Source organism: Alexandromys fortis, unplaced genomic scaffold (assembly GCF_014885135.2).
Source record: "Alexandromys fortis isolate MF-2015 unplaced genomic scaffold, M_Fortis_MF-2015_v1.1 scaffold_0, whole genome shotgun sequence".
Classification (NCBI taxonomy): domain Eukaryota; kingdom Metazoa; phylum Chordata; class Mammalia; order Rodentia; family Cricetidae; genus Alexandromys; species Alexandromys fortis.
In genome coordinates, this window is record NW_026067949.1 from 29229509 (window position 1) to 29245491 (window position 15983).

At 46.8% G+C, this 15983-nt stretch overlaps 1 protein-coding gene across 1 annotated transcript in view; it reads right to left on the reverse strand.

The window, feature by feature from the left end:
- Window positions 1-399: 399 nt before the first annotated feature.
- Lrrc66 (leucine rich repeat containing 66) overlaps window positions 400-15983 on the reverse strand; it is a 31956-nt gene continuing 16372 nt past the window's right edge. Inside the window, 5 exon segments of the mRNA XM_050149650.1 lie at window positions 400-502; window positions 504-656; window positions 658-2140; window positions 3203-3392; window positions 12960-13129. Of these exon segments, the coding sequence (XP_050005607.1) occupies window positions 400-502; window positions 504-656; window positions 658-2140; window positions 3203-3392; window positions 12960-13129 (2099 nt within the window).

The window sequence follows — 15983 nt, forward strand, 5'->3', positions numbered from 1 at the left end:
CTCAAAAAGTGACTTTGGGAAAGCACACCTGTGAAGGAAAATGATGACTTTCAGGTTCCAGGATGATCCATGTGGATCTGGGCAACTGCAGTTGGGGGATATGAGCCAGAGTCTGAGTGGGGGACTAGGCCTCGTCATGAGGATCTGGCAGCTGTCTCAAGCTGATTGTTGGAGCAATAGGGCTCGCATTTGCCAGAACACTCTGTCACCCATCCTGAAAAACCCTGGTGTTTCCTGTCTCTACCTCCTGAGAGCTGGGAGGACAGTGCGGGCCACTGTGCCCAGTTTGTACAGTGCAGGGGATTGAATCCAGGACTTCGTGCATGGTGAGTCCAGGATTCTACACTCCACCAACAGAGCTTTATCCCCAGGTCATAAAAGGGGGCTGTTTACCAATGGTTACTTCTCTTTGGTGGCAGGCTCCTCGGGAGCTGAGGGATCTCCAGCAGACTGCAGTGATGATGGTAAAGGACCCACGTTTGGGAATTCCGGGTCTCTAAGGCCAGTCTACTGCCTCCAACTGGGGTCCTATGTCACCATCACATACAAAGGTGTCCAGGGTCTCCTGGTGTGATAGCTTCTGACCCAGGGGTTGGGTCAAAGTTGCTATATTCTCAGGGAGAATGGAGTTCGAATCTCTTCCCAGGTCCATCTCACACAAACGAGTCTGGAGCAGAAATGAAGAGGTTTCCAAAGAGAGCGTCCTGGATTTCACACATCTCCAGGATCCTCTGTGGGCTGATGTCCCCATCACTTTCTGCTGATGTCACATCATCCTGATAGTCTCCCAAGTTCCTGCTAGGCAGGGGCTGACTGGCCCCCACATTCTCCACAGATGCCTGTCCTTCAGACAAACTCCTTGGGTTCTCAGAATCCTCAGAACTAAGGGTAAACAAGGAGCCCTCGTCAGAGTCAGAATCGTAATTGGCCACCAAGTCATAAGGAGAGTCAAAAGGGGCATCTCCCGGCTCAGGCTCCTCGGGGGCAGGTGTGGCATGAGGGTCACTGGCCCATCTCGGCACAAGGGAGGGTGGGTCTACATCTCTTGGGTTATGGTGTAGGACCTCATCATAGACATTGGAAACCCTTTCCTCAGCATTGGCTTTCTGGAAGCTTGGCTCCCATGTGGCCATCCCCCTAACGAAATTGCTCGCCTGCCTTCCCTTGGAAGACTCCATCGGTGAGTCCATAGCTCCCAAAGATTCAGGGCACCCCCTTTCCTTACTCTCCCCAGAGCCCCGTGTATTTGTAGGTGCTAGAATTTTGGAGATGGGAGCCACAACATCTCTTGACTGTGACAGGCACAATTCGTCCCAATCACCATCGGTGGAGCCGGGGATAACTTCCAGAGAGCTAGAAATGGAAGACCTATCTGTCACACCCTCGTAGAGAGAAGATTCCTGGTCCACTGTGTCATAATGTAATTCTTCATAGTGATCCTGCGCCGCTGAAATCAGCTCTTGAGTACCAGGGTTTGGAAGTCCATGGAGAGCACATGGAAGCACATTGCCATCTCTGCTTCGTGCCCCAATGTTGTCCTCGAGTTGCACCGGGTTCGGTTGATGACTGAGATCCATTCTGCTGCTCCCCGGTACCCTTTCTGGCATGACAATAGCCCAGGAAGGGTTCTCGCTCTCATAAAGCTTTAGCTGGTGGGATGCTTGGCATGGTTCTGTCCCTTGGTGCTGTTCAGGCAGGGAAATTTCAACTTCATCATAGAAGCCCTCATTTGAATAGGCATCTCCTGAGCCAGACTTTTTGTTCTGGCAGCATTTTAAGCACAGTCTGTCAATCTCAGGCCTCATGAAGGCACCCAGGCAGAAAGCCACCACGAACGTGATGCACACGGACAGGCAGATGGCCAGGACGAGGTTTGGAGAATCATCGTCCTTTCTGTCAGTGACATCATTATCATCCCGAGAGTCTCTGAGTCCTGTGGGGGGCTGTGGCTGTATCTCCTTGAGGTCATCGTAGCCCACCTGGGCTGCCTGCTCCAGAGTGGAAAAGTGAACATCCACTCTTTCCTGGGGCTTCTCTGCTTTGCTCTGCACGAGGCTTTTTGTGTCACTCGAAGTAGCAGGAAGGTGTGTTTCCCTGGAAATTCTGATCTGGGGGGTCTCCAAATATGGTTTCTCATTTTCTGCAAGAGGGAAATGGAAAAACACACTGATCAGATGTTGGAATAAGACATCAGGTTTCAGAGAGTCTGTGAACCCTCAAACTTTAGCTAGCTAGGTTTTTAAGCATGTATCAGGTAACAGGTAATTTAATTTTCATGTATTCATTCACGTGTTCATTCCTGTTCATTGCCCACAGTAGCTCTGTGAGACATGGGCCTGTTTCTCATAGGTCCAGAGGTTGGTTATGTCCTGCCCGACGACTACCCACAGGTAAAGCAACCAGATGGGAGAGCTGACACACGGCTTCTCCTTCCTCCAAACCCTCAGCTACTTTGCATTTGCTAGAACATTCTATCAACCCTCTATGGTATCTGCTTGTAGGTTGGAATACTAGTTCCTCACCATTCTCCAGTTTTGCTAAGCAGGAAAACCCCCACTTTCTTCTTCTGCCTTATACACTCAGAATGCCAGCCCTGGCTTATGACTTCCTTCTGCTCTTCGTGGATAATCTTCTACACTCAGTAGCCATGGCCATGGCACCGCTTTAATGGCAAGCCCAAAGCAGTCAGATTCCAGACCGTTTGGTCCTGAATCTCGTTTTCAGGCTAGTGAGGATAGCAGGGGGATTAAAACCTGCCCAGATTGTCCTGCCTCACTGGTGTCATCTGTTGGGTGGGGGGGGGGGGGCGAGGATCGCATCAAATGAAACTTTACTTTTGAAATCCGCGTGCTTGTCTTCTGAACTCAGAGGGTCACATTTTAGAAGTTAGTAAAACTTCTAAAAACCCCTTCTTTAATCAATCATTAATAATTGGGGTGAACTTTGTGACATTTTGGGGGGCTTCCAGCCAAAATTCTTCTCTAGCTAAAGAACTGTTTCACTTCTATGTTTCTTTGAACACGCGAAAAGAAACTGTCAGAAGCCAAGGAAGAGGGTTAAGTGTTAGGACTGTCCTTTTTGCCGCAGCCCAAGGCTGAATGGGGTGGGGACCAGCATCCCCGTCTTTTGAGAGACTGTCGCTACTTTTAAGGAGGTTGCCTTCTTGTATGCTTTTCCAGGCCAAACGACGCCACTCACTCACCCACAGCCGTGTTGCAGATGGCATCCCACATCTCCCTCCAGGCTGCAGAGGTGACATTCTGAAGGCTGGCACTGTTGTCGCTACACCGCCACTGGTTATCAGCCAAGTCAAGTTCCAGGTGGGGTAATTCCAGAGCAATGGTCACCATGGGTGCCAGGGCGGTCAGGGCGTTGCTTCTGAGGTCTACCACCTGCTCCAACAGAAGCAAATGTGGGTCAGGCTGTGTACAAAGACAGTGGGGGGGGGGGAAGCTACAAGGAGTTAACACAGAGATATTTCTAGCTCTATAAAAGCAATGCAAGTTCAAGCCTGGCATGAAAGTCAGCGAACACTGGGTTTAAATCCCTGCCCTGCCCACAAAGCCTCTGCATCTCGGCAACTGTTTGCTTTATGTGAGACCACCACCCAGCATCGTCCATGGGTTAGATGCTTTCCGTGAGACCACCACCCAGTATTGTCCATGGGTTAGATGCTTTCCATGAGACCACCGCCCAGTATTGTCCATGGGTTAGATGCTTTCTGTGAGACCACTGCCCAGTATTGTTCATGGGTTAGATGCTTTCTGTGAGACCACCGCCCAGCATCGTCCATGGATTAGATGCAACTTGCGAAAGCCTTTCCGACGCCCAAGCATTTCTTCTTTATTTACCATATAACCTACTGTAAACCCTAGACTCACGTGCTATCATCATCGCTCAGAATAGGATCCAGGTCAAGAATTTCTCAAAATATCATCATCTTGGAAATAGCAAAGGATGTGAACCATGAGACCACAAAACACAGAATTGTGTGTGGCTAAATCTCCGAGAGTAGCACACGGTTCTTTGTGCATTTGTGGCTGTTCAGAATCTGAAAGATGACTCGCCTCTCCTGCATACTTAGAAATGTAAAGCTGGGCAGGGGGAGTGCTCACTGTCAATCCCAGCACCCGTGTGGAGGCCCAAAAATGTGAGCCTATTTCCACCTTGTCTGCAGGTCAGAGAGTTTGAGGTTGTTCAAAGTTGTTGACTACAAGTGTGGCTACACACCCTGACCTAGGGTGTGGTTAGTTGGTCTTTTACATTAAGATGGCCCATACAGGTAAATCCACTCCACCCTGACCAATGGTCAGAATATTCAAGCATAAATTCTGCTCTTTCTTTGAGATAGGAGGTTTGATCTAGGGAGCAGCTGCCTTCAGGAGACTTGGTCCTGGATGGGTTCACTGCCTAAACAACAGAACGCTATTGACTTGATGTCACAAAGTATTGAAGCAAATAACTGTTCTGGTTGTCCTTTGCATCATGTTAAAGCAGTCTTTTTTGTCTTCTTCCCCCTGTGGTATTGGTAGAAAGTGTATGGAAAATCAAACATGGGAATTTCAGTATTTACTGGAACTCCCTCCTGGCACTATCCTATGTTTTCTGTTTTATTATTTTCACTTGCGTCTTGGTACCCTTTGCTAACTTTTCTCATCCCCAATCCCCTACCCTGGTAAAGTGGTCCACTTGTCAAAGCATGGTTCCCAACACACCCAGGAAGCAGAGGCAGGCGGATCTCTGTAAATTTGAGGCCAGCCTGGTCTACAGAGCAAGTTCCAGGACAGTCAGAACTACCGCAAAACCCTGTCTTGAACATCCACACCCCCTCCCCACCTAAAAAAGAAACGCATGGAGAACCAGGGGATAGAAATCGCTCGGTGGCTCAAGTGGCAGGCCAGGGTGTGCTAGAGCTGGGCACGGCAGTGCACGATCCAGCAGGGGAAGTTATGTTAGGTACGGCTCTGGCTACAGCGTTGCCCACCTGAGCCTCTATATATGTTTTCTCAGATTCCCCCAGCATCTTCCGCAGCTCCCCTTCACACAGTGTAGCCCATACAGAATGTCCTTGGTACAGGGTCTGGATCAGAATGGGCACTCAGGAAATAATGGAAACCGTAAATCAAATGTGGTGGTGCTCTGCAGTCCCAGCGCTTAGGAGGCAGAGACAGGAGGACAGAAGAGACCAGTCAGACAGAATACCGAGTTTGAGACCATCCCAAGCTACATAGGACTCTGTTCCAGACAATAGTGACAACTGTAAATGGAGATGCTGAAGAATTATTAAATGACAGAGTTGCAATGCTTTCTGGCCTCCTGGCTGTGTGTCTTCACTTCAAAACACACCCTTTCTGAGCTACCACATTAGTGTGAAGGAGACATTTGGAGAACATAGGTGTTAACAACAGAACTGGAAACCGGAAAACAGAAAATGCCAACCTTGTTTTAACTAAAGAGGACATGGGAAAAAACTAGGAAGGACAACATTTTCTCTCCAGTCCTCCAAGAACGGTCAAATTTTCACTATGTGATCCAGGCTGGCCTCGAACTCATGACAACCTCCTTCGCTTAGCCCCTTGATCAAGGCCAATTTCTAAATAAACATATTATGTTATACAAATCCCTAAAATGAGGTAAGTCTAACAACCAAAAAAAAAAAAAAAAAAACTTCACCACAGAATCACTAGAAATAGAATCGAGTTTTTCATGAACTGAATGACTGTTGTTTTCCTGTGTAGAGCCTCTATGCAGTCCTGACTCTCAAAAAAGGCTCCTGGAACCAGCAAGCAGGAGGCCTGGATGAGGAGGGAAAGCATTTTACTTGGGCTTGGTGTGGTCCAGGGACAGAACCTTTCCCCCACTGGTGCCTGGTTTCAGCGTCACACTGAGTTATTGTCACATTTTTCGAGTAGATATTTTCTTTCTGGTGTATTTTTACATCCTAGCACTTTATAAGTTACAAATCATAGGACTAAAAGTCAGTCTGGAGAAAAGAAAATGGATGGAATAATTCAGGAAGAATACTTTCTGAGAAAAGATGAAAACAGAATTGTTACTTATCAAAAGAAACCCCATTCTATGGCATTTGAAAAGTGCATATATTCCGGGATGGCTGGAAGACAGGCAGAGTGTTGCTGCACAAATCATTGTATCTAAGAAGAAGGAGAGAAGATTAAGAAAAGAAAAGCTCATCTGGACTGTCAATGAAACTTACTTCATCCTGTTTAAGTATGCTGATTGATTTATGCTTAAAAAAAATCGATCTGGCTTCCGGGAAGGTGCCCCCACGGGAAGAGAAACAGCAGTGTGAATGTGAAATCCATCTTCCGGAGGGAAAAAGCCAACCACCGCGATGCCAAACATCTTCATCATGGTCACAGCCAGTGTTTGGAGTTATTGCCAACCACACAGAAGGGACGCTGAGCAGGGACCTCTGAGTTTTCCCAGTTCTGGTGAGTCGGGAACTATGGCTGTATTCCGAACATGCTCAGAGCTGATTTATAGCTTTCCTTTGCTATTTTTTTAAACCTCAAACTTCAAAGACTCCTCAAGTACAATAAAATGCACAGGAGAGCAACACGCGTGACAAATTCCACACACAGATGTACCCGTAACCAGTGCACACTGGTTAAGGCTCCTTCACAATCTGCCGATCTCTCGCCAGCAAAGTGGAGAGCACCGTCATGTGAAGTGGACTCTTTTGCTCTAGTTACATGGCAGACAGACTCCAGAGTGGCCCCCCACGATCCTACCTTCTGGTATTCATGCCCTTAAATAATCGCTTCCCTCCAGTGCAGGCAGGACAGGCAGGCGATTTGGTTTCTATAAGTAACTATGTCAGCTGCAGCAATGGGATTGCCGCTTTCTGATGACATTCCATAAAACAGAACACTTTTCTTATGCAGAGCAGAGAATGCCAGAGGGACTGCTACCTCTCGAGCAAGATGCCACATCATGACTAGCCTGGTGGAGAAGGCTTCAGGGCAGCAACCTGAGGGCAAGCTTAAACCAACAGTGGTAAAGAGCTCAGGTCCAACAGCCCAATCAGGAAGCAAGTCCTGCCTGCCCCGCTGAGGGTGTCTGTTCTCTACAGTGGGGCTTTCAGGTGAGATCCAGTCATGGCAGCAGTGCAGTCTCTTGAGTGACCATGAGGTAGAGGCCCCAGCTAAGGCATGCTGGAATCCCTGCCCCACAGACATTGTGAGGCCATAGATGTGTGGTTTTAAGCTACATAGCTATGGTAAGTCATGATATAGCAATAGACCACTGACTCGGTCCCTGGGGAGCATTGCCCATTGTGCACACCACTGTTTATTCATAGGTGCTTAAAATGCCCTCAGCTTAGCACTGAGTCAGGCATGGTATGTGCAGTAATTTCAGCCACAATAAGGCTGACACTTCCGGGTTCTAGGGACCATGCATGTACAGACAAGCCCTCAGGCAGAAGTGCCTAATGGCCCACGTGTGGCATGGATTACATCATCTACATATGATTCAGCTAAGCCCTTGCGCACATATGTGAGCCGGTCATCTGCATATGATGTAGCCATGTTAACCCCCTGTGCGCATGCGCTAGGCAGCTTTTAAAAGCTGGATGTGCCCTCTTCCCCCCCCCTCTCTCTCCACACTGATGTCCCCAGGCCAGTGCACACCCCCTCTAATAAACTCCTAAGCGGGTTTGTTGCATGTTCCACATTTCCTTCTCACTCACGCCAGATAATTTCATTGGTGCCATGAGACTCGCGAGGCTCTCCTGCTCCAAGCCCCTCTCCTGGGAACCGGGTATTTTTTTTTTTTTACAACAACCATGTGCTCCATCTGTCTGAGTGTAGTTTCTACGCACACCACCAGCTTCAATTGTTGAGTTTCCCCCATCTGGTCAACTTAATCGTTTCTCTGAACCCAAGGAATTGACTGTTGAGCTCCCGGAAATCTGGTGTTCCTAGAAATGGGGGGACAGCCCCCAACCATGGTCTTTATGGCTATGATTGAGCTCTTCACTGACATTCATCTCTAGATTGCTTCCCTTGCTAAAATCATGTTTGGACTACCTGGGGTCAGCCCTTCCATGACTGGGGGCCCAGGGTTCCTCAGATTTTTCTTATTTTTCTTTTTCCTTTGTTCTCCTGCCCCCCCCCCCTGCCATGAAATGTCACTCGAAGCAACCTCTGGCCTCTCTGGCTTCCGAATCACTCTGGCCAGATCCAGTCAGGCTTTAGCACCCCACCTGTATGAAGAGGACGCGTTCCTACAGGCCCTACGGTGTTCACTGCCAATTTATACCCCTACCTATAGAGGAGAGACGTCTTCCTATGGGCCTTGTGGTGTCACCAATTTTGGGGGTTTTCACAGTTTCAACTATGGGTAGCAAGTCATCCAAGTCATCAATCCACCCCCCCCCACCAGGATGCCTTTTAGAGGCCCCAAAACCCCAGGCCTTAATGCCCTACTTACAGATTCCCACACTTGTCCATCTTTGTTAAAAAAATTGGCCTCGTTACAATTTAGATAACAATCTAAAGTGGCCGACTAACTGCTCCTTTGATCCTAATATTTTACGAGTTTTCTAACTACTGTCAGTACACAGGCAAGTGGAAGGAATTTCCTTATATCTAAGCCTTTTACTATCTAATCTCTAAGCCTAAGCCCTCCGTCCTTGCAAGTTGTTTACCTGCTCACTTGTTCCTGGCTATGCCATCTGTACTGGAAGAACCCTCCACTTCCACTCTGGACCCAGCTAACAAACCCCTGCCTTTTTTACCTCAGCAGGCAGCTACCCCTGTTCCTTCAATTCCTACCCCCATTCCTCTAGCCCCTACCCCTGTTTCTTTACCTCCTACCCCCATTCCTTCATCTACTCCTCTGGACCCCACTAAGAAGTCCACACCTTCCCGATCTCAGCAGACAGACAGATCCTTCTGCTCCTTTGCCCTACTCAGCTCTCTCTCTTCCCCCACTAACTACTCCTCAGCCTTGCTGGACCATCCTTCCTCCCAGATGCCTGGCCTCAGCAGCCACCCAGCTCTGGCACCCACTTTTACCCCTCCTCTCACACACTTATGTGCTGCTATGGAACTCAATCCTGACCAAGCCAAGTTGGCTGCAGTTCTCCCATTGCGAGAGGTGGCCGGTGTAGATAGATTGATTAGGGTACACGGTCCTTTCTCCCTCTCAGAATTCTCCCATATAGAACAAAAACTGGGGATCTATATGTCTAATTCTACCACTTTCATAAAGCAATTCCAATATATTACCCAGTCTTATAGTCTCACCTTTCATGATATCTATATGATCCTATCTAATAACCTACTTCCTGAAGAGCGCAGGCAAGTTTGGGAGCAGGCCAGACTACTGGCAGACAATATTCACCAAACACATGCAACACACCCTCCGGGGGCAGAAACCTCACGGGTACTATAACACTCCAGGTGGGATTTTAGCTAGGGACTGGTTTTTGACTTGCCTCCTGGCAGGTCTCTGGAAGGCTGCCCTCAAGCCAGTAAACTATACTAAGCTCTCAGAGGACATTCAAGATACGAAGGAAAATCCTTCTGCATTTTTGGAATGCCTCACTAAAGCTCTATTACAATACAATAACTTAGATCCAGAAACCATGGAAGGCAGTTACTCATGACTCATTTTTTTTTCTCAGTACTACCCTGACATTAAGGCTAAACTTAGACATTTGGAGAAAGGCCCCTAGACCCCACAGGCAGAAGTCTTAGAGTTGGCTTTTAAGGTGTACCATGCAAGGAATGACAAAGCCCGCAATCACTGTCACGTGCTAGCCACAGCCCTGCGACCAGCCGAGGTGACAGACCAACCAACCAGTGCCATCTGTGCTGCTCCCATGGCCCCAGGGGCTCAAGAACTACCAGGCCTGTGTTTCAAATGTGGTAGAACTGGTCACTGGGCCTGAGCATGCCCTAATCCTCATCTTTGTCCTGCGAGACCTTGTCCAAGATGCCGTAGGGAAGGACACTGAGCAGTTGATTGTCCTCATGTACATTGTGGCATGGAGACATCAAATCCAGAAAATTCCCCAGTTGATCTTCTAGGTCTGGCCATGGACAAGTGAGGCTGCCTGGGCTCCTTTGACCCGACCACAACTATCATCTGTAACAGGGAGCCATGGGTGAACATCATGGTATCAGGATGGCCCATCTTTCTCTTGGACACCGGAGGCACATACTCGGTACTGAGGGAATTCTGGGGCCTACATCTCCTTCTAGTTTCCCTATTGTCAGGGCAGGTAGACAGCCTTATCTCCCTCAGCAGACCCCACCACTTAACTGTGTTTTAGGGGTATTTATCTCACTCATTCATTTTTAGTCATGCCAACCTACTTGGTACCTCTTATGGGAAGAGATATTTTAGCAAAAGTAGGAATTTCTATTTCATTTGTTCCTTCCATTCACATTACCCCAGACTCATCAACAGCTCCCCTCCTTCTCCTTCTAGCCTCCCAATCTCCCAGCTCCAATGTGTCTTTTCCTCTACCAGCCTCTCAGATGAACCCCCAAGTCTGGGACACAAAACCCACCATGAAAAGAGGGCCCAGACAGTTTCTGATGCTCTTTTCCAAGAAATTATCTCCCGGTTTGGAATCCCAACCTCTCTTCAGTTGGATAATGGCCCGGAGTTTAGTTCCCAGTTCCTCAAACTTTATCTAAGGCTCTTAACATTCCCTGGCATTTTCATATCCCGTACCATCCTCAGTCTTCAGCAAAGAGAGAACGAACTAACTGTTCCTTAAAAATCGTTCTTGTTAAGATGTCACAGGAGCTTCACCTTGACTGGGCAAAACTTCTGCCTCTGGCCCTTCTTAGGCTCAGGGCTCTCCCCCAAACCCCCCCTCCATCTCATCCTCTGAACTCACATATGGCTGGCCAGTCTTAACCCTCGGCCTCTCGCCTAAAACCTCTTCCCTTCCTGATCACCTGCTTACTCTGTTGTTATCCCATCTTCTCGCCCTATTATGGGATGTTACCGACTACTCATTACCTCAACCATGTGCTAATTCATGTCCACCACAGATTAAAATAGGGGAGCAGGTACCATTCTCTCTCCCAGACCAACGCCCCTCACCCCTTTTACCTAAATGGCAGGGCCCCTTTAAAGTAATTCTTGTAACTCCTACAGCTGCCAAGCTCAAGGGACTTCCTCATTGGATTCACCTGTCACATTTTAAACTTTTTACTCTTGCAGCTCAAGATATCCCCTCATATACAGTAACTCAAACAGGGCCCTGCTCCCTTAAGTTCCAGAGGGCGCCAAGATCAGCCACTCTTTCTCCAGTTCCAGAAAAATAAAAGTTTCATCACCGTACTCAATTCTCCTGTGCCCAAAACTCCACACACTCCCCTCTTCCTCTTTCTCCTGTCTGCTTTACCAACTTCTCTATATCTCTGATGCCATGCTTAAATTTCCAGTTAACCACTCATCTGGTATTACAGGGACCATCATTAAACATGGAACTGGAGGTACAAGAACTGTCAAAAGCCCAGGTGGTAAGAAACAATAACAAGTTTGGGGACATTCACAGCCCCAAACTCCAAAACCTCACAAAACAGACTTTAACATGACAGGTTTATCACTGACTGCAGCAGTGTCTCCTGGATGTCAAGGTAAAACCATGATGCTAAGGAGAACAAGTGCCTTCAGATTTGCTTCAGGTAAAACATCAAGGGGTCTAATAATTAATTCCCCTTCTTTTCCTCCCTCGAGGCTGAATTCCAAGCACTCTGCCCCCCACCCCATTACTGCTTCCTTAGTCTCCCTTCCACCAGGAGGGTTCAGGGAGCCGTTGTGGGTGAAGGGGAGAGGTGGAGGCTTGTTTTTAACAGCACTTGTGAAATGCTGGAGAAACATCCCCAGTCTCTGGCCAGGCTGCCTGATATGTTAGCCCCGTGCGGCCACTGGACATTGAAATACTGAGACAGGAAGTGCATGCTAGATAGAGGTTGAAAGTGTTTTTTTTTTTGAAAAAATGGAATGCAAAATACCACCTTAATAATTTTATACTAATTATACCTATAAAAGCTATTATATTGGGTTCAATAATGTGCATTATTAAGGGGAAACTCTTCATCCCCCCTTTTAAAGAGGATTTGTGTTTTAGGATTTTTAGTGAGAGTGAGTGCAGGTGAGTGTGGGTGCCTATAGAGCTCTGGCCTGGAGTTGGAGATACAGGAGTTTGTGAGTCACCTGATGTGGGTGCTGGGGATTGAACTCCTGTCTTCTTGAGGAGTAGTGCATGCGCTAACCACTGGTCCATCTCTCCAGCCCCTCAGTTTCATTTTTAAAGTCTGGCCACTGGAGCATTTAGAATTGCATGTGTGTTCAACTTTGTTTAAAGTGAAGAGCAGTGACCTAGAGAAGAATGTGTGTGTGTGTGTGTGTGTGCGCGCGCTCGTGTGAGATGGAGGTGTTTTGAAGATGGAGACTGAAGAGTCTCTCAGCTTCATTGGTGGTCCCTCTGGTAAGTCTGAAGGCCACTGAGAGGAGCCATTGCACTGTCTTCATCGAAGGGAAGGACATGGAGAAGGGGGCTCAGGGGTTCCTCGGCTTCAGCCCTATCAAGGAGACAATTTGCAAGACTCACTACTCTGAAAAGAGACGTACATGCCCCACTAGGATAACACGTGGCCCCCAGAATATATGTGTAGGCTTGGGATCGAACCTAGGGCTTGTGGAATTCTAAGCAGGCCCTTTATCCACCCAGCCACATCTACAGCCCTATAATGTGAGTTCTTGCTGCTGAGAATTCTTGCTACATTTGTGCCCACGGTTGTGGTCTTTGATTTTTGAGCAACAGATTTCGGTTGTTTTAGGAGCTCTTAAATAGACCCACATGCTTTGATTCACAGCCTATAGCCCTGCACAGGGAGACTCCCTTACAAGGAAACAGCCCTCTCATCTAGCTGGTCACAAGACAGTAACAAGAAAGATTTTAGAACCTGTAATTTTTTGAGGCCCTGGAAGGCTTCAGGGTGAATCGTGCTTATCTTGTTGCTCTTTAAATAGATGCTCTCCAGCTGCAGGCAGCTGTGAAAATCAGACGGCCCAACGTGAACTATCCTGTTGAATGACAGATCCAGACTCTGCAGCGACTTCAGCTTCCACAGTCCTGAGAAAAGGAAAAGCAAATTCAAACCTAAACCGGTGCTATTCGCTGCCGCGGAGTGTGTGGTGGGAAGTCGGAGATATTAATGGCTCTTGGGTGGGAAGTTGTCAGAGTGTATTAAGAATAAGAAAAATAAGTGGTCTTAAGAGAGATGAGTCCAATTAGCGTGTGAGCTTAGTGAGCAGGAAGGAAAAAACTCAAGTCAAAATAGTACAGATTATAATGACAATGTTCTTGAGGGGACACACATAAGCACAGGTAGGTGTGTACTTGAGGGGATACACATATAAACACAGGTAGGTATGTACTTGAGGGGGGTACACGCATAAACATAGGTAGGTATTACTTGAGGGAATGCACGCAAACATTGGTAGGTATTTACTTGAGCGGTATACACACATAAACATAGGTAGGTGTGTGCTTGAGGGGTATAAACAAAGGTAGGTATGTAGTTGAGGGAGATACACATATAAACATAGGTAGGTATTACTTGATGCACACATAAACATAGGTAGGTATGTACTTGAGGAGATACACATATAAACATAGGTAGGTATGTATTTGGTGTGGGCAGAAATAAGGTAGTGAGTGATATTAACAGTCATCACGGTTTAGTGTAGGATGGCTGAGGGAGGGGGAGAAGGATATGGAGAAAACTCTTTAACTTTATATATATTGGCTCATTCTTTCAAATGAGCATGTGCTATTTTTATCACACACTCATTTAACATTTCTCGTTTGTGTATTTGTATGTGGATGGCACCGTACATGTGTGGAGGGTAGAGGGTAACTGTCGGGAACTATTCTCTCCTTCCACCATGGGGGGAGGCAGGATTTGAACCCAGATCATCCGTCTTGTCTGCAACCACCTTTCTTTTCCTGGTGAGCTGTAGTTCTAGTCTAGTGTGTGCTCTTCTTAAATTAAAGAATCAATTTTTAGAATCCTAACCATGATTGAGTAAGGTGATGAGCAGATATCTGTTGCTTTGATTAACCGTGAGAGAAACCGAAAGATCTCCCTATGATAACACTGGAGAAACCTACCCTGAAGTTTATCATTACATAAATGAATTCTTCTACTTTGAAAGTTCCTTATTCAGTTTTTAAAGCTTCTTTTTTTTTTTTAGGGTTCTCTTTGTGTATATTCATTCTACATGGTCCCGTATTGCAAAAGAATACGTTTGTGCAGGTGTGGATTGTATGTTGAGTGTATCCGCCTCCCATCCCTCCCCACCTGTCCCCTTTGTTCAGTTGGAGGGTTCTAATTCTACTTCTACATCACACGTGCACATCTTTATTTTTAGCCATTTGCATTCTTGTAACTGTTTGCCGTTGATATTATAACTATTTTCTAGGTATCCTCAGATATTTCAAAGGTAAAAAAGATCACAGGTAGACTTTGCTTTTCAGCACAAGAATCAGATGGAGTTTTAGTCTCTGCCTTTGTGTTTCACTTTGCTTTGGGAAGTTCACAAAAGGTCCCGTTGGCACTGAGAAGGAAGACTGAGAACAAGGTGCCAGTCACAGCAGACTTGCAAACTTAATTCCCAGATGGGTCTCCCAGGGAGGTGCTTGCAATTTCACACGTTCTTCAGCCTTGTTCTCAAACGTGGGCCTGAATCTCTAATTTCTGGGTAGCAGATCAAGCTTATTGAGTTCCAGAGCCAAGTTTATCCCTTGCTTACTGTCTGCAAGGTATCGACGACAAGACTGATTCTGAAGAGAGCAGGTCACATAACTGAAATGGCTGTACCATGCAGATCGTCCTATGTGCATGAGTCGCACAGATTAAGCAAGAGAACTTTAAAGAAATGAATCAATCAAAAGATTATGATGGAGGCACATGGTACTGATGGCAAATCCTTACCCCAGAAGCTCAGAGTGGTGGCACAATAAGACACACAGACAATAAAACTTGCATGTCAGGCAGAGCTGTCCATCATCCATAGCACCCCACTGTACAGTGGACTATTCGTCCTCCTGACTGGCAAATGTTCAAATCTTTTCTGTGCAGAATAAGCTGAACTTTGGGATGTAGTGTTTGGCCTACACAGAGACGCAAAAGCATTGATCCAACACTAAGGATTCAATACAAAAGTCTGTGTTTCAAGCTTCTCTGGAAAGATTCAAAGTTTTATCTGGTGTATGACATTTGGCTAGAGCTGAATGGAGGCTGCCTGCTTTAGACGGAGCATGAGTTTGTAGGAAGCTGTTATTTCTATGAATGCACACACTCTGTGTGTGTGTGTGTGTGTGTGTGTGTGTGTGTGTCTGACACACAGATACACACATGAGGGATAGATAGATAGATATTAAAAATTGGTCAAGAAAATTTTATTTAAAAAGCAATGAGAGTGAAACAAAACTGATGTTCAGTTAGCACATGTGTGTGTAAAATACTCCCATATATCTGTGTGTGCTGCCCCATGGTTCTGGAACTCCAGTGTACTTCTCCCATCTCTTCCCAAGTCCCCCCTCAACTCTTTCTCTGTTCTAGCACCAGGAGACATCCAAACGAGGGCTTGGAGGAGGGAAAGGCCAGTTGTCAACAACCTCTAGAGATGAACACAACCGCTAAAAAAAAAATACATTTCTTTGTGCAGAAACTCTTCTCCCGTGTTTAAATGTGCAAACATAGGGCTCTGGGTGGGGAAGACAGCGTCGGGAAAAGCACTACAGATTCTCTGCCTCTCCCTCATACTTGTCTGGCTTATTTAGAAACGTGAATTCATGCTTCCTAAAATAACTCAATGCTCAACTGAACTGAGTAAGTTTCTAGGAGCTTGGTGGAGGGAGAGTACACCCTAGCTTTGAAGGGCAGAGAAACAACTATGCAAAGCTCCTGCATAATCATCCA